Source organism: Podarcis pityusensis, assembly GCF_964106645.2.
Source record: "Podarcis pityusensis genome assembly, chromosome: 5".
Lineage (NCBI taxonomy): Eukaryota > Metazoa > Chordata > Lepidosauria > Squamata > Lacertidae > Podarcis > Podarcis pityusensis.
The window spans coordinates 64,038,281-64,056,597 of record NC_138032.1 but is presented as its reverse complement, the minus strand read 5'-3'; the positions used below and the strand labels follow the sequence as shown (position 1 = coordinate 64,056,597).

The following is an 18,317-nucleotide window of genomic DNA, read 5'->3' as shown; positions in this document are numbered from 1 at the left end:
GGTCAGAATCTGTAAAAGTTAAAATTAGTTTAAGTTTGCTGGAAAAAATAGACTTAAAATATGCCTGGTTCAGTGTTGGATTGTCAGGGAGAAAGTGGCCTGCTACCTATGTGGGGTAAGGGTAAAGATACCGACTTTTCTCACACCTGTCCAAATTGTAGCTGGAATATCATGTCTGAATTTTTAGCCACCCATTTATGGTTTTATGGATTGTAGTGAGCCCTCAAATTGTGAGCTTTATATTAGCAAGCATTCCCTTTTTAAGTTTTATCTGTGTTGGAGTCCTGGCCAGATCGTTAGCAGTTTGTTGCCTTTTCATTCATGAGACTCTTAATCTCAGGTTCGTGGGTTCAAGACACACGTTGGGCAAAAATATTCCTTCATCACAGGAGGTTGGACTAGGAGACCCTTATGGTCCCTTCCAACTCTACAATTCTGTGAAAAGCTAAGGCAATATCCTTTAAGCTACATAGTGTTCTTTAATCATGTGCTTTAACACATTTTTGTTATGTGATAAGAATTTCTGAGAGAACAGTGTGGAGAACAAAAATAGGTGTCTTGGTGTTCTTGGATCAAACTCAATATTAAGAGGATATGGATAATACTCAAGTAAAAGTAATGCTTTTTGTAAACCTTATTTACATATTAAGAAATGGTATTGCTTGTTTATTTTTGCCTTTGCACATTTATAAGTAAAGGGTTTGTTTTCTTTACTATAGGCAGTTGCTGTTTTGTCGTGTTACATTGGGCAAGTCTTTTCTACAGTTCAGTGCAATGAAAATGGCTCATTCTCCTCCAGGACACCATTCAGTTACTGGGCGGCCTAGTGTAAATGGACTAGCTTTAGCAGAATATGTCATTTACAGAGGAGAGCAGGTAGTGTATTTTTAGTTTCACTTTCTAAACACGGTTTTCCTTAAATTTGAAGGTTGGTATTCATAGGCATCTTGGATTTTTATATCTCGCCTTCCAGTTTGTTTAATAAGAGAAATAGCTTTTTACAACAAAATCCTGCACATGTCTACTCCGCAGTGGGTTCCATTGATTTCAGTGGGGCTAACTCCCAAGTAAGCACATAGATTGCAGCCTGAAGCCGTGAGAGTTCTTCACTTGCTCAGAAGTGCATGGAACTTTTAGCTATTTTGTCCTTACTATAAGCAGTTATTTTTCATCACATGCATTATTCCCATAACATGTTTACAGATGACAGAGAATAATAAACATAATTTCATATTTCAGGCCTATCCAGAATATTTGATTACGTACCAGATTATGAAACCTGAAACTGCCACAGAAGCTTGAAACCCCAGATGTTTTGCAGAGATCAAAATGAAGAGTACACTGAATTGCTGAAAAAATGTATCCTACCCCCCACAGCATTGTGGTAGAAAATGTGAATAAAATCTAACATTTTGACGTAGTAAAGCTTTAATAAATATATAGTAAGTTTTCTAAAATTTCAGAAACTTCCTTTTTTCAGCACTTTAACAGATCTCATTCCAGGTGATACTGGGTTTGTCTGTACTAAATTATAAAACATTAACTTGAACTTTGTTTTCTATATGCTGTTACAGTGAAATCTTAACAAATTGTATTGCTATATAGGAACTCATTTTACTAATACTGTGTTCTTTAAAACACTACATTTACACTGAGTAAAATTGTATTTGTAAAACCTGTAAATAAGAGCTTTTCTACTAGCCTGGTATTTATTTACATTGGTTTTGTAATATAAAGTGTTTCACAGCCACAACATATGCAAATATTCCCCCACCCAAATGTTTCATTACTCATCTGCATTTCACTATCCATGAGATTTGGGAACCCCATGTAATTTGCCAATCAAATAGAAACATACACATGATTTTAGCTAAGTAAGCAGAGTTTAGTGGAGGAAATGCCCCAGCAGTCATTAAGTCATATGCATTCCTGAGACACAGAACATTCCAATTACTCAACAGATCCTCCACAGGGTGTATATTGGAGGAGGTAAATAAACTTTATACACATGGTGCAGTTAAACCTTTGGGCACCCATTTCATTCCAAGGCAATATATTTTGTAATGAGCCAATCTATATCTATACCTCCAGCAGTACAAAGCTAAGCGTAGAGATGCAATGAGATCAAATTTCTTTTTGTATGTAGGACTCCATGAGTGAAGTCTGCTGTCTACAGTTTAGCTAACCAACTTCCTGTAAGACATGTTCTGCTCATCGTAGACGGTAGCTGGGTTTCCCCATGAAAGTCACTGGAGGCAAAAAGGCAGAAAAGGAAGTACTCACACCTCCTCAAGGCACTGTCAACTTTTTTCACACCCTCTCCTAACATCTGTTTTCCTTATTTCAGTTCCATCTAGGATTACCCATTTGTTTCAGAGTCTCTTATGTAAATGTAAATAATCCCACGTTTCATTTGTCCACTTCTTTAATTAAGCATTTCAATGGGAATTCTTCAACATTGTGACCCATAATGTAATTTAATTGTGGATCATTATCACATTAGGGTTTAAGAGAGATTGCCAAGACTGCTTGGGCTGTCTGATTCATATGGGGACTTGAGACTTGAGTCCTAAACAATTGCATTGCACATGAAGTCAGTGCATGGATAGTTATAAAATCATGTGGGAAATATAGTAAATATCACTTTTATGTGATTGCTCCTGCAAGCAACACAAAAATATAAAGGGGTCTTGATTTGTATGGTACTATATCACTGCATGTTTTCCACTCGCTAGCTTAATTAAATGCTGGATCGAGTGTTCATGCAAAATCTGCTATCTATCATTTAAGCACTGAGATAATTCATTTCATTGCTGAAAATACTTCATTCTTTGTGAATGATTATTTAATGTGATGTAAATTATTGTGGTATGGGTAGCATTTTAAATGGTACCACAAGATTGGTTAGAATGGTTTTTTGTTTTTAATTTTGCATGACATACCTTGCTTTTTCTGAAGTAATGGTTTTGCTTGTGTTGACTTGAGGTGAAATTCCAGCCTCCTGTGCAATTAGTGCTTTACTCATCTTGAAGTGTCTTACGTGTATTGTACGACATTCCATTCCATTCAGCCCCAAATAAACTTCATTCACAAACTTTTTGGTATGGTTGCATCATTACAATTAAGCGTGGCAAAAAGGGCAGCGACCCACCAACAGCAGACGTTCCCCTCCCCCCCAAACTCTGGAGTTAAGTTCACTTGCAAATTATAATTACTCACTCCCTGTTATCTTGCTTGAAGGCTGCATTGCTGTGGCCTGGCCTTACTCCCCATATTTCTGCAGAAGAAGAGGGGAAACCAAATTAATTCTGACAGGACTGTCAGGAGCAAATGAAGTAGTTGTTTTGGAAGTCCTTGTTCTTCAAGTAGCAGGATTCCCTGTACAGAATAAGATTTAAAGTGACCTCCCCCTAAAGTTGGCTATACAAAGGAATAATCATGTTTCCCCAATCTTTGAGTTGCTCTTTGGACCACAAAGGCAGCTATGCAGGATAGGCACAGTCACACAAAAGGACATTTCTGTTCAGAAGTTACTCATTTTAGCCAAACGACACTAAATCTTGTGATTATTGTCATTAACCCCCTTCACGCTTCCATATCCTTGATGGTGTGGGTGAGCTTGCTTGGCTCTCTGTACTCACCTATGTAAAGTAGCCTCAGACACTTAGGGAAGTTTTACATTAGTTCAGCCATAACATCATCCCAACATTCTAATAAGTGGTTAGCATTGTTGCAGTGCTGCCACACTCCCTGTAGTTTTGCTTGACAATTCTCTCAAAAAGTGATTTGTAATAGTGCTTGCACAGTAGCTGCTTTCATAGCATTCCTGGAAACACTTGGTTCTGGATAATTTCACTTCTTCAGAAAGCTGACACGCACACAGGAGAAACGTAATTGTTACAGGTATTTTACGCCCAGCACTTCCTAAAAGTACAGCTTTTTGTGTTTTCTATTTTTGCACTAGGGGGCACTAGATCCGAACATTCAAATGTGTCAGGGATTGACTCCTGATAAGAGTTGTCTTAGGTCTGTAGTCACTGGAGGAACTATAGAAAGCAGAATTACGTCCTTTTATTTTTACTGTACTCCTTTAATAGATAAAATAGGAAGGAGTCAGCATTTCTCCTAATTCTCCAGTAAAAAGAAAGAAAACATCCCACTTTACAGTGTTCTGCCCAAGCAGCAGAACTGAGATACATAACAAGATTTTTAAACGCTAAAGATTTTTTAAAATTAATAACAGTAAAATTATTGTAGATTAAAAACCCATCTTTTATAAAATAACTTAGTGGGCTGCCCATATGGGACTTAACCCCATTAAATACAAGGAGACTAACTTCTGAATAGACCACTGTACAGTGGTACCTCAGGTTAAGTACTTAATTCGTTCCGGAGGTCCGTTCTTAACCTGAAACTGTTCTTAACCTGAAGCACCACTTTAGCTAATGGGGCCTCCTGCTGCTGCCACACTGCCAGAGCACGATTTCTGTTCTCATCCTGAAGCAAAGTTCTTAACCTGAGCTATTTCTGGGTTAGCGGAGTCTGTAACCTGAAGCGTATGTAACCTGAAGCGTATGTAACCCGAGGTACCACTGTATTTATTATAAGTTAACTACACACTGGATTCTTAATGACTAACTGGAGCTCTGCTACTTACTGTGTAGTTGTATTTGTAGGGCGTACCTTATCTCAGACAAAAGAGGAAAGATGCATCTTGTTTGGGAGAACAGAAGGGGCAAGGAATCTAGAACAGCCATGTTTACCGGAAATGGTCAGTTAGGCTTTGGGTACTCATGTTTTCCAAGTAACGTGGGAGCTGCAGCAAGGCTGATCTTCCCCGTGTCAACAGCGTAAGACCTTGATGTGACTTCCCTGCTCCCAGTCACAGTTTCACCTGATCTGCTCTTGCATTTGCACAGAGCATCTCATGCTAACCCCACGGCCAGTGCCGGATTTATGTATAAGCTAAACAAGCTATAGCTTAGGGCCACACTCTGTTGGGGGCCCCAAAAAAATTTAAAGGAAAAAAACCTGGATGTACATTTCCAAAATCTAAGATAAACAAATAAAACCTACATATAGCAGCAGTGTTTTGTGTTGTGTAGGCTCCTATGATGTAAGTACAGTGGTACCTCAGGTTACATACGCTTCAGGTTACAGACTCCGCTAACCCAGAAATAGTGCTTCAGGTTAAGAACTTTGCTTCAGGATAAGAACAGAAATTGTGCTCTGGCGGCGCGGTGGCAGCGGGAGGCCCCATTAACTAAAGTGGTGCTTCAGGTTAAGAACAGTTTCAGGTTAAGAACGGACCTCCGGAACGAATTAAATTCTTAACCCGAGGTGCCACTGTAATGGGACCTACCTGCTATCCTGCTCCCTAAAATATCACTGGTTTGCTCATTTCTGTATATAGGGTGCCTACATCCTGCATGGACTGGTTGCATGGCAACATGTGCAAATGGCTTTAGATACCTATTAGGTCCATAAATTACAATATAGCATATATTCAACACAAAAAACAGCGACAGTGTTGTTGACAAAGGACAGCTGGACATATATATGGCCCCATTACCTTCAGTAACTTAGGGCCTCGTCAAACCTAATTCCGGCCCTGCCCGTGGCACCAGAAAGAGCAGTGCTGCTGTAGTTCCCATGCTATCACGTGACACAATGGCCCAGCTTTAACATCCATAGTATTTTGAGGTAAGTTCACCATTCAGTTTCATCTATCCTGCTACCCTTCTTGGCCTCTTCTTTTTGGAACCCTCTTCCAGAAAAGCTCAGGTGGGGCTGTCACTTTCTTCCATAAATCCCTTCGTCAAAACCCACTTTCCCTATGAAGCTAACCCAAAACTTGTTGCTACCTGAGGTAAAAAAGAAGATGGCGCCTCCCCACTTCTAACTACAAAAGCCAACCAGACTGGTCGTTGAAATTTGTTTCAAACGTGCTGCCTGAGGTAGTGGCCTCTCACTGCCTAATGGTAGAGCTGGTTCTGACACCTGCACTCTTATCCCCGCTTGAAACAAAGTATAATAATGTATGTTTAGGGAAGTTTTTAATGTTTTGTTGAAAGCCGCCCAGAGTGGCCGGGGAAACCCAGCCAGATGGGCAAGGTAGAAATAATAAATTATGGTGATGTCTGCATTCATTAATATACGTCCCCAATCAGAATAAATGGGTGTGGTGTTTCATATTTTTATTTTTTAAAATATCTCGAATAGTTTTTAAATGTTTTGTATATGAAACTGCTTTTAATTGCTTTTACATTTTGCTTTATGGCTGTAACTTGTGTCATTTGTTTTATAATTGCGTGTTTTATTGTTATAACCTTATGGTAGCTGCCTCATTGTAAAGGGCAAATAAAATTTGATTATGACAGAACAAATAACGCTTATCGCCGTTCAAGCAGAATAAGCACCCCATCATGACATGAAGGATAATGTGAAATTAGCCTGTTCTTCCAGAGGTCTGCTATATACCTCATAGACTCATTTAACAGCAAGTTAATTTCAGAAAAAACATGGCTGCTCTTTGTCACCTGTTTGCTTTAAAAACAGTTAATGCTGGTGCGAAACACTTGCATTTGCAACCTTAGAAAACCAAGTAGCTTTCAATTTAACAGTTAACATGAACTTTTGAAAACTCAGGTCTTTTAACTGCATGTAAGTTTTCCACCCACAGGTATATATACCAAAGGTCAAAGTATTCTTGTCAGAAAAACCCAACAACTCTGGCGGCAAAACAAGAAGCCCGTAGCTCAGGATGCCAAAGCCAGCACAAGAGGGACCACCAGTTCTGACAATCTGTCATTCACGTTTCCCACTGTTTGGCTCTATTGAGGCAAAATGTGAGAAGCTGCTCCCAAGTCCTCCCCACACAAAGCTCTTTATGAGTCTTTACTGAGGCGTGATACAGGCAGCTACGCTGAAGTTGCCAGCCTGAAAGCAGCCCCCTCTTCGTGGCATTTGGCAGGCTGGCTTTGGGAGGAGGATAGATTTATGAGTTGTAAAAGATGGGCAAATTAAAGTCCTGGGCATTCTTGATGGGATTAGACTTTCTAGGGCACGGCATATATTTGCATATGGCTCTGACTTAGCACATTAGCATTGTCTTCCTGGCTCATTTTAATACGCTTCCCAGCCTCACTTCCTTGCCTCTTCACCCATTCGCCCACTCCCTCCTCACAGCAACTCCTCTCACATCCTTTTGTTGCCTACCAAGATAGTAAATAACGGAGAGGCCACCTTCGAGTTCCAGTCAGGAGCGTGGGGGTTTTTTTTGAGCCTGCCGATCTTCGCTTAACTGCTGAATTAAAAATGAAGAAGCCCTACATTTTCACAGAAGTATTCCAGTTTCAAAGCCCCATTTCATGTTACCACATGCTTGTTAATAGAGGGTCCATAATGCTCCTCCTACATACATGATTGATTGTCATTGCTGTTGCAAGGGCCTGAGAGACTAGTCAGTGCTATGAAGTGAGCCGCTCTGAACACCCAGGGAAAGTGCTGTACAAATGGTAAATAATATTATAAAACCTTGCTTTAAAAAATAAATAAATCCCCAGGCCCACTTCTAATAAAAAACACCGTGTTTTCTTCTGGGTCATACCAAGTTTGTGTCTCTTTCAATTTCCCCTCTGGTATAATTAATTTGAACCTCCGCCCAGGCCCCCCAATAACTCTTTTCATTGATGGCACTGAATACTGGAATGTATCAACCAGGAGATGAAGAACCTGTGTGTCTTATGTTGTTGGACTACAACTCCCATACCCCTGACCATGCATGCTGGCTGGGGCTCATGGGAATTGGAGTCCAACAAGATCGGGGGGGGGGGGCACAGCTGTTCCGATCTCTGGTTTAAGCTAACGTGTTTTCTAAGCACGTGGAGAAACATTTAACCCAATTCATAGGCAGCTAGGGGGGTTAACATAAAAAACACCTTCCAGGTCAAAGATAAATCGGTCTGTTTCAGGAAGTCTGAACCTTCCCAGCGCTTCACTTCTTATAATGTAACTGCAGGCAGGGCCCTATGTGGTGGTGGTGGTGGTGGTGGTGGTGGTGGTGGTGGTGTTATATTTATGTATTATGTCTATATCCCACCTTTTTTCTCCAATGAGCTCAAGGTAACATACATGGTTCTTCCCACTCCTCATTTAATCGCCCCAACAGTCCTATGAGGTAGGTTAGGCTGAGAGGTTAGTGACTGGCTCATGGTCACCCAGTGAGCTTCATGGTTGAGAGGGAATTTGAACCTAATCTCCCAGGTCCTAGTCCGGCACTCTAACCACTATACACCACTGTTGGGGCCTCTAGCTGTAGTGTAGAATATATAGGCTGTTACACTTGGATTAGAAAGACTTGAGTCTGAATGCCTGCTGAAACATTAAGTTCACCAGCTCAGAATGTGTGGGCAAGTCACATACTAGGAACGGGGTGGCTGTAGTGAGGTTAAAATGAGATGATGCCGAACTCCACACAGCACTGAACATGAACATGGAGGAAGGATGGGATAATGAATTAACAGCTGGGAACTTTGATCTCTCACGTTTCCTGCTTTTGGTCCTAATTTTGCATCGGTTCTAGTGTACCATGCCACGCCTTCTCTGCCCTCCTACATGTGACCTTGGCTTTAGCAGACATTTTCACCATCACTCTCTGTCTGCATTTTGGCTTCATTAAAGAGCAGTGTGCAGCTGTATCATGTCCTTCTTTAACCACAACACCCATGCCTGGTAGCACATAGGAACCTGCCTTTCACAGAGTCAAATTACTGGTCCATCTAGCTCAGTATTGTCTACACTGACTGGTAGCCTCTCTCCAGGGCTTCAGCCTGGAGTTGGTTACATCTCTAGCTGGAGATACATGAATTGCCTGAATTTCCTTTGGGAGTTGCTGTTTCAAACACTAGAGCCTGCGGAATTGCTGTCAATAGGCACAGCAGTCTTTGTTATGGTCCAAAGCAGGGTCCTTATTGGTCCCTTTCTGAGTGGCATGACATCATGCCTTATCTTCAATAGGTCCTTCGGTTTGCCTAAATATCAGCGGATAGCTGCGAAAGAATAGGAGAACCACATAGGCGGGGGGGGGGGAATATGCTCCCGCTATGTGGTCTCAGATCCAATGAAAACACAACTTGCCTTGGGATAAAGGAAACCCTCCCTCCGCCCCACCCGCCCTGTCCTCAAAGTTGCTTGTGGTCTTGCCTTTCCTGTTAAAAGGGTGATGAATTGCAAGCTACGATTTCATGTCAAGGTACATTAGACAACAGAATCTGAAAGAGCTGTTAACCCTCAGCCCGAGGTGTCGGGAGGCCTTTGCTCTCTGGGCAGAGGCATGCAGATAATTTTTACATCATTCGTCCTTGGACAGAGGCAATGGCTCACTTCTAAATCTCTGACATCTTTGTGCCTATCAGCATGAAGCAATATTCCTCTGTGACCTTCTTGCTTATTCTTGTTAATTCTTTCCTACCAGTATAATCTGAGCAGCAATTTTATTCACTATTATGAAAGGGCTTTTATTTGCTATTACATAATTAATAATAATAACAATAATTTAAAAACAACTCTATCCAGTGGTGCTGTTCTGCTCAAGCAACAGGCTGCCACTACCACAGTGAAACTTCCCCTTTGTCTCTCCTGCAGCCTCCTCCACACCTTCAAGAGTAGAGGGACCCCTTGGAGCAGATTTGGGGAGCATGTGAAAAGACGAAGGGAAAGCCCGACTCATAATCATAACCGTAATAACAATGGGCAGGAGTATTCATTTAAGTACTAATGCCATATATACTGTATCTCTTTGGTGATTGCTATAATAAGCCAGTCTTTTCCTGATTTCTGATTCCATGTATTTCATAGAATCATAGTTGGAAGGGATCCTGAGGGTCATCTAGTCCAACCCCCTGCAGCTGTCCAATATGGGGCTCAAACCTGTAACCTTGGTGTTCCCAGCACTACGATCTAACCAACTGAGCTATCCAGCTTTTTCGTTCAGAAAAGCTTTAAGCTACATGGATGTGCCTGCTTTGCAACTCCTGCAAGACATCTATATATCTTGTGCTCATGACCACATACCCCAGTACAGAACGTACAGTGAGAAATGTTGCTGAATAGAGAGCATTGACATGAATAATATTCCCTTCTAGGTACTACGCAGCTATTGCGGTTGACGTGGCATTTGTCCTTTCCCCTTAGAGGTTTTTTTGCAGCCCTGGGAAATTCTCATGGCCTTTGTTGCATTGAAAACTGTATGTGAGCGAAGTGGAATGTAATGTGCCTGTAACAAGGGCCTTGGTACATTCCAGGAGGGGAGGGTCTTGTTCTGTGGGAAGGCTGGCTCTTGATGAGTAAAATCACGCCATCCCCATCACGCCACTTCCTCTATTCAGGAAAGTGGGCTGAGTTAAGGGTGGCCCAGCCTTCTCTCTCCTGCCCCTCTTTCCCTCTTCCCCCCAAAGGTACAGGCATAATTAACCTTGTGAACACTTGAGAGCAATACAAACGAAACATTGGCCCTGAAGTGAGGGTAGCTTGGGATGTACAGTGCTGTGTTTTCACCAAGTAAGGCACGTAGAGTGGGGTGGGTGGGTGGGGAATGGCTAAGCTCTAAGGCGCCAAATTATTTCCAAAGCTGTTTAATATTTTATACAGGATCTTGCTTTGGAGATTCTTTTCAATAATGAAACGTTTGTGGGGGGCAAGAGAATTAGCTCCAGCCTCTAGCATTTCCAGCTGAAAAGCCTTGGTGGTGTTTAAACATAAAATCCTTAGAAATCCAAAATGAATGAAGTAACTTGTTTTAGTAAGGAAAGCCTGCCATGGAAATGCCTATTGTTTTATACTCCCCCCACCTCACCCACTGTTCTGTGTTTCAGAAAAGCAGGCGTAGAGCAATAGAGAGCAAAGTTAAATGAGAAGCAATCTCTTGTACATTAAAAAATTCAGCTTTCTAGTCTGCTTTTGTATCAGGGCTTGGGTTTTGCTTTTGTTTTTGGAAAAAACCCAATATATAATTTTAATTTAGTTTTCTTTGTACTGTAATATAACTATGCAAATGATTATTTAAATAAATTATATGCATGAACATTATAGTTAAAGTTTCTTTTCAAATATGAAATGAACGAGATCCACTTTTTTACAATTTTGCCCAGGCAGGTACCATCTGTGTCAGACTGGTATAAATGAATTTGGACTATTGCACTTCAGATCAAATTTATTTACTACAAGAGTGAGAAAGAAAATACATCAATGGTCAAATGTCAAGCTCTTTTTCTTTTGAAGGGTTGGTTGGATTTTGTCGCATCTTTCTCCAAAATCACAGGTCATTTAACATGCTTGTAAAAAAAAGAAAAAAAGAATCACTTTCCAACCAGTTTCAATTAACTCCGGTAATCAAGCATACTTAAACTATTAACTAATGTTCTTCACTACATAACTAAAGGCAAGTTTTCAAAATGTTTCTTTCATCTAAACAGCTTCCATAGTGAGTCTGAGTTATATCTTTGGTCCAAACATGTTATATTTGGTTTCGCAACTCCTGCAAAAAACCACAGTCTCATGTCTCACCATCCTCTTCTTTTGTGCAGGAGCTTTTAGTAAGGGAAACCATGTAATGTGATGCCATTAACTTTGCAACTTTCTCTGTATTCTAGCAGATAGAGGAACATGCAGTGGTGTCACCTGTTGCTTGACAAAGGAGAGAGAAAATGTGATGTCATAAAGTTGTGGTGCATCCTGAAATAAGACTTAACGGGAGCAAAGGCACTCACACAAGCCCCACTCCAGAAATCTTCACATTTATCGTAGTCCCAATACTTTGTTGTGCTGTTCAGGGAAGGTTGAGGGGGTTGGTTTCTACCCTTGTAGACCTTCCCGACATACCATGCAGGTCAAGCAAACACAACCCCCTTGCTGAATGTGAGATGTGATGCACAGAGGGATGTTGAAAGCAGTAGGGGTGTGTGTGTGTCCCTCTTCCCCCACCCATGATGGTGTTTCCATATTCAGACAAATGGCCGAGCACATCTCTAGCGTGTGTATCAAATCATCGAATCAAGGAATTGTACAGCTGGAAGGGACCACAAGGGTCATCTAGTGCAACCCACTGCTATGCAGGAATCCTTGGTTCGCCATAGGGCTCAAACCCGCAACCCTGAGGTCAAGAGTAAACGGGTAAGAGTAAACAAAAGTAAGAATATCTACATTGCTGGGGCAGGGGAAACAATGGCACTTAATTTCATGTAAACTCATTTCATGTCAGAGCTCCCGAAACAGTATTTACTAAAGGTCAGCCTTATGAGGTGGAGAAGATGAAAAATCTTGAGATGTTTAAAAGCCTGAAGGGAACTTAAAGGAGAGCTATAAATTCCCTTAGGTGAAAAAAGCTTCTTCTTCCATGTGCATCTCTCTCTCTCTCTCTCTCTCTCTCTCTCTCTCTCTCTCTCTCTCTCTCCACTGCTGCACCAGCAACTTCTTCACCATCCTCTTTTCTGATTCAAACATTTTGGTGCCTCAGCAGCACCCAGTGTGGGGCCTTGGGCCCAATCATTCCCATTGTGCTTCTTGCTCCCAAGAACAAAAGAACAAATAGATCAAAGATTTGGTGAGGGGGGTGCTGCTAAACAGTGTCACGTGACCAGCTATCTCTGGGGTTTGCAACCGTCAAACTGCAAACAGGCCCCAGTTATCCTTCACTATTCATGTGGAGGCCCAGGTTACCTAGCAACAGCTTCCTGCAGTCATTTGCATAGCTTTATACATGCCTGCGGCTGCTTCCTTATGATAGTTTCTAAACTTTTAGCTATTTCGAGCTTTTTTCTGGGTGCCCACATGGGTACAGCCTGTCTACCCATGTGGTGGTAGTACTGCGAAGCTGGAATAGTTTCTGTCCCACAGAAGCCCCCAAGCGTCTTCATTCTTCAGCATTTAAGATCCTGTACAGGCACAAGTATCTCCGCAGTACTGGAACGTGTTACTTTCCATGAAATACAGCGTGCTAGGTGAAATGCTTAGGGCAGTGGTTTTCAAACACTGTGCCGTGGCACCCTGGAGTGCCTTGAACAATGGTCAGGGGTGCTGCGGGCAACACTGGCCTCTACCCCTCTTTCCTTCCCTCCCTTCCTCTGATGCCCTCTCACATCTCTGCCTCTGAAAGGCTTGCACAGCTGTTTGTTGCAGCATCCCTGCCTACAAGCTCCCCAGGTGAATGGTGCCTCTGGGGCTGGCCAGGGGGTGCTTCCCAGGCCCCTGTGGGGCAGTGGGAGGAGGCACCTCTCTTTGGGGTGGGGGTGGCAGCTCAGAGACCAGAGGCGGCAGCTGCAGCTGCCCAGAGGACTCTCAAGGAGAGGGGAGAAGAGAGGAGGCTGGGGAGAGCCTCCACAAAGGGAGGGGTGAGGAGCGGCCAGCTCTGCAGGCAAGGGGTGACATAACTGGGCTTCTGATCCCCACAGAGGTGCTGCAGAAAGAATGTAGTTGGTCAAGGACTCAAAAAGGTTGAAAACCTCTGGCTTATGGCATATTATCCAAGCTCGGATGCTATCCACTTCTGTATCACTTCTGAAAAATCAAAACTGATCACCTGATTGTGAAGTTGGACCCTTCTTGTCTCAAGGGGCCCCTACTTTTATATGTTGTGGAAACTGCCAAGATAACATTATTTGTTATGTCAAGTTCATTAAAAAAACCACCTCTCTGATTACCTTATTCTTTCATTATTGCTATTCTTTCTTTATTTTATGTGTTTGTCTCTCATTGGAACATAAGCTCCTTAGATGTTTTTTCCTTAAAATTCCTCAGGTAGAAGAAGGCAAATATAAGTCTCCCTTCAAGGCTTTTAGAACAAAGATCAACATTCTTACCCTCCAAGATTTTCCCAATTGTTCTTTTACTATAGAAAGCAATACCTCTTCCCATTTATCATCCTCGTATTTGTTTTTCAGCATCTGCTTAAGTGAAAAGGAAAAATTGGCACATATGTATAAATGCAAGCACCATTCTCCCAATCAAAACAGGGCAAGTTTTTAGGTAGCTCCCGGCTTGCAATGTTCAGTGCTGTAGTCTCAGGGAAAGTTGACCATGTTCTACAGCTGCATGTACAGAACAGTCCTAAACCGTAATATTGAAAGCAAATTCTGAGAGCTTGATCTCTCTTGGAATTTGCCATTGGAGAGAAGCTTTTTAAAGGCAAGGTTTAAAATGTAATCGCTAGGCTTCCCTTGAGAGAAAGTGACATTCTTTGGATAGACTGCGGGAACTATGTCCTATATATATATATATATATATATTGTATGATAAGCAAAACTATTGTGCTCTATGTAACCAGTGTGAAATGGGCTATGTGAAGTAGCAAGAGCTCTGATAAAAGTTAGAACAGTCTGTTGATAAAATTGCTGCCACGGCTCTAAGTATAAATCCCAGCAACTGTGATACAAACTATGTGCGTCAAGAACATTTTGACCAATTATGTTGTGGAAGAAGAAGAATCTGACTGAGAGTGGGAGAAAAAACACACCCTACCTAACAGAATGAAGGTCTCCTTCAGTACTTCAGTATGGTGTAGTGGTTAAGAGCGGTAGTCACGTAATCTGGGGAACCAGGTTCGTGTCTCCGCTCCTCCACATGCAGCTGCTGGGTGACCTTGGGCCAGTCACACTTCTCTGAAATCTCTCAGCCCCGCTCACCTCACAGAGTGTTTGTTGTGGGGGAGGAAGGGAAAGGAGAATGTGAGCCGCTTTGAGACTCCTTAAAGGGAGTGAAAGGCGGGATATCAAATCCAAACTCTTCTTCTTCTTCTTCTCAGAGGCTCCACAGTGCAAGGGAGGTGGAATGCAGAAAGCAATAGCTTATTATGGTGACCCTTCTATTGGCCCATAAATACTGGCTCTTAGCTATTTCAAGCATTTGACAATAGGGTGGTACATAAATTCAACCAAGTCACTCTGCATCAATGGCTAGATTCATTAAGATGGAAGGCTAGAACAGTGAATTTAAAACTGGTGTGTGTGTGTGTGTGTGTGTGTGCACACACACAATACACAGTTTCCCCAGGAAACTGCTTTGGAGGGATACAAACACATTTTAAAAATACATACCGTTAAATAAAAGTTTGTAAAATGTGATAGCATTGATACTGATAGCAGAGATTTTGACACTGTGTAATGAAATAACAAGCACAGGTTGCTGTATAATAATTTCATTTATTATTATCATTAATGTAATTACGCCCAGTAGCATCCATTGTGTTAGAGAAAGAACCTTGCGATTATTTTTTAGACATGGCAAACCCAAATATCTTTTATTAGCTGAGAATTAGCTACTTGATTGTGGGTAGGGAATAAACAGCCTGATGCAACAGGACAGTTTACTTAACAGCTGGAGCACATCTAGCATGGAAGGAACAATATGTCTTTCATCTTAACCTACCTTTTTCTAGTGCACACCCTCGGCCACTTTGTTAGCAGCTGCTGCAGGATTAGTAGGAATGAGTAAGTTATACATCCCATAAAAGCACAACTGCCGCATCCTGCCTCCCCTTCCTCACTGCCCCAAATCTTCACCCACGCTCTGTTGGCGCTCAAAAACTCCCATCCCACTTGACTCTGTTCACCCCCGCCTCCATTTTGCCCTCGTCCCAAACCACCACATTTGCCTTCATTCCTTCCAACACTATCTCTACCTAGGCTGTCTGCTGTACACTCTGCCTTTAACCCCCCTTGCCTTTAACCCTCCCCCCCACCCCGTGCCCACCCTTCTCCCAATTCTCCAGGTTCAGCCGTTCCAGAAATTCACAAAGAAGTTACATAGCGAATGCCACTTCTCTTCGCAGTAGGCCTCGACCACGCCTGCATTGAGCTCTGTGGGCTGCTCCGTGCCTCCTGCGACCGATGTAGGTTGCATGCTGGAGGGCTGGGTTGGGGCCGCTGAGGAGCCGGGGCCTTCTTTCCTCTTCCCCTCTTTGTTTCGCTTGGCTGGGGCCTCCGCCTTGGCTGGGCTGCTGATTGCCCTATTCCTGGGTGCCTGAGGTGGCTTCTGCGGGGCTGGCGCATCCTTGGCACGGCCTTTCCCCTTGGATCTACCTTTAGCAGTCCCCTCAGTGGCCCCCGGGGCGTCAGTGCCGGGAGCGGTGGGCACCAGGTGTAGCTGCGCTTCAGAAGTCCCCTTCTTGCTACTGCAAAGCCGGGATTTGAGCGGGCTGCCGTCCTGGCATGGGTGCTGCTTCTTGCGGAGTTTGCCCAGGATCTGCTTCCAGAACTGGCGGCCTTTGGAGCTGTAGGCAGCGCATAGCTCTGGCTGGCCCCGGTAGACACATTGCTGCCTCTTCCCACCCTCCTCTCCAGGCTGGTGGCAGCTGAGCAGGAGTTCGGTGGCTTCTTCGCCAGAGATCACCTGCCAACTGCACAGGTGTTTGTCACGGGTGGAGAACTGTCCAGACTGTGCCCATGGCGAGGAAGCGGGCTTCACTTTTTCGCTGCTCTCTTTGATCTTCCTGCCGGTGGTGCCTTCCAGGCAGCTCAGGAAGAGAAGGGTGAGCGGAAGGGTTTGGGGGAGCCTCATTTCCTGAAGTCAGGGGAGCTGTTGACATTTATCATTCAAAAGCATCCGTGATAGAATCTCAGGTGAGGGGCCCTCTACATTCCCAAAGTCCTATAGAGGAGAGAGATATAAGTCAGCTGTGGACACACACTGGGCAGATAAAGATGAGTAGTGATAGCTCATTGCAAGCAATGCATTCTTCTTATCTCGAATTCTCAAACCTTCACTGGCATAAAATTCTTTTTAACTCACTGTGTGACCCTCAGCAGTGGGTAACGCCTCCAGTACCTACCCTCTGTACAAAGCAGACACTTGTTATGTTTGTTATGCATGTGTGCCAACCTGGTATTTTGTGTTCCTAACAGCACCCCCTGGGATACCCAATAGCTTTTATGCAGTTATATCAATGGTGCTGGATTTTGGTAGTAAGCAAAACTCCTCTGCATCTTTTGTTTTACACAGAGAAAGACTAAAAACTTGGCAATCTTAAGTAGAAAAGCCATCCCTGTCTACATTCAAAAGAGGAGTTGCATTCCTGCTTGAGTGCCATCCATGTGGTTAAAGGGATTGTCCTGACAACATTATGACAACATTAACAAACAAACACAAATTTGTTTAAGATGCATTCAGAGTAAGCACCGTTGTTCTCAATTGGCTTACGTCTGAGTAAACACATATAAGATTGTGTTGTTAGAAATCTATCAGATTTCTTTCTATGATACCAGAAAAGTGATAGCAAGGTTTCGTTGAAGTGCTCTTTTCTACTGCTGCCTTCCTCTCTTCTCCACGCCCCCATCCTGCTTTTAACAAAGACATTTCAAACTCCCAATTTCTTTCCTGCTTTCCAGGTTTTCTTTCATGCATTTTCCAAATGCAAAAGCATCTCTCCAGTTTGGTGCTGCTCTTAAGACATAATGAATCTGTTGGTTAATTTGGATGTGAGATCACTGGTTGCATGGTGCAAAAAACAAATATTTTTGCTTATTGCAGCACCAAAGAAACTGCATGGGAGAATCCCCAAACTTGTCACCAAGCTAAATTAAACAGTTCCAGTACTGATTCCCCCCACCCTCCTTCTGGCAGTTATACTTACAGTTCATTGCAAGAGGCAGAGATCTCTCCAGGAAAACTGCAAGCCTGCATGTAACCGTAGTCTCTGTTAGAGAACTGTACAGAGCATGCATGTGTTATCAACAGTCCAGTAGGGGCCAGCCACAGCCGATGCCCCTCCCCAGTCTTATGCATGCAAACACACACACACACAGAGAGAGAGAGAGAGAGAGAGAGAGCGCAAGAGGAGAATCCTGAAAAACAAACCTCTTGACAAAGAGCAATCATGTTCTGTTCTTTATGTATTTATAGTCAACGTACTGAATAGCTAAATAAATATGATCCCAATACTCACTGGCAGAATTTGTTACTGCTCATCTCACAGTAGCCCCCACTATCTGCTCTGTTCAATTTAATCACTCTACAGCATTAGCTCTATTGCAAAGTAATGATCATTCACGGTGCCCATTCAAATAGTTCTTACTATTAAGATGGCCATGGCAGGTTCTGCTCCTTGTAGGCGAAAGCGTTTCATTTGCTTAGACTACTGCCATTTGTTTTGTAATGTTGCCTAACACCTCAAAAATGAATTTAACTGTCAAGGAGCCAAAGCTACACAACTTTAATGACAACTGTCTGCCGAAAGTTTGGAGCAATGAAATCAACTCTCCCTTTAAGTTTGTACCACTTTTAGAGAGAGACAGTACATAAGATGTTGTTTTGCTGGTACATGACTG

General features: G+C 42.8%; 2 protein-coding genes across 6 annotated transcripts in view; one reads left to right on the top strand and one right to left on the bottom strand.

Annotated features, from left to right (window-relative positions):
- The window catches only part of TNKS2 (tankyrase 2), a 29,342-nt gene extending 26,248 nt beyond the window's left edge, over window positions 1–3,094 (top strand). For all 5 annotated transcript variants that reach the window (XM_081004547.1, XM_081004545.1, XM_081004548.1 and 2 more), the window contains 2 exons: window positions 720–876; window positions 1,240–3,094. In XM_081004547.1, the coding sequence (XP_080860673.1) occupies window positions 720–876; window positions 1,240–1,302 (220 nt within the window). In that variant the 3' untranslated portion in view covers window positions 1,303–3,094. The remainder of the gene's footprint in view (window positions 1–719; window positions 877–1,239) is intronic.
- Window positions 3,095–15,174: 12,080 nt separating this feature from the next.
- On the bottom strand, window positions 15,175–17,777 carry FGFBP3 (fibroblast growth factor binding protein 3). Its single transcript, XM_081007236.1, has 2 exons — window positions 17,624–17,777; window positions 15,175–16,641 (listed from the first exon to the last, which is right to left on the bottom strand). Exon 2 carries the CDS (start codon window positions 16,549–16,551, stop codon window positions 15,766–15,768), a length of 786 nt encoding a protein of 261 aa, XP_080863362.1. The 5' UTR covers window positions 16,552–16,641; window positions 17,624–17,777; the 3' UTR covers window positions 15,175–15,765.
- Window positions 17,778–18,317: the final 540 nt, after the last annotated feature.

What these genes read in the sequence shown, in the direction of transcription:
- FGFBP3 (XM_081007236.1), bottom strand. Translation starts at nt 16,551, where the DNA reads ATGAGGCTCCCCCAAACCCTTCCGCTCACCCTTCTCTTCCTGAGCTGC.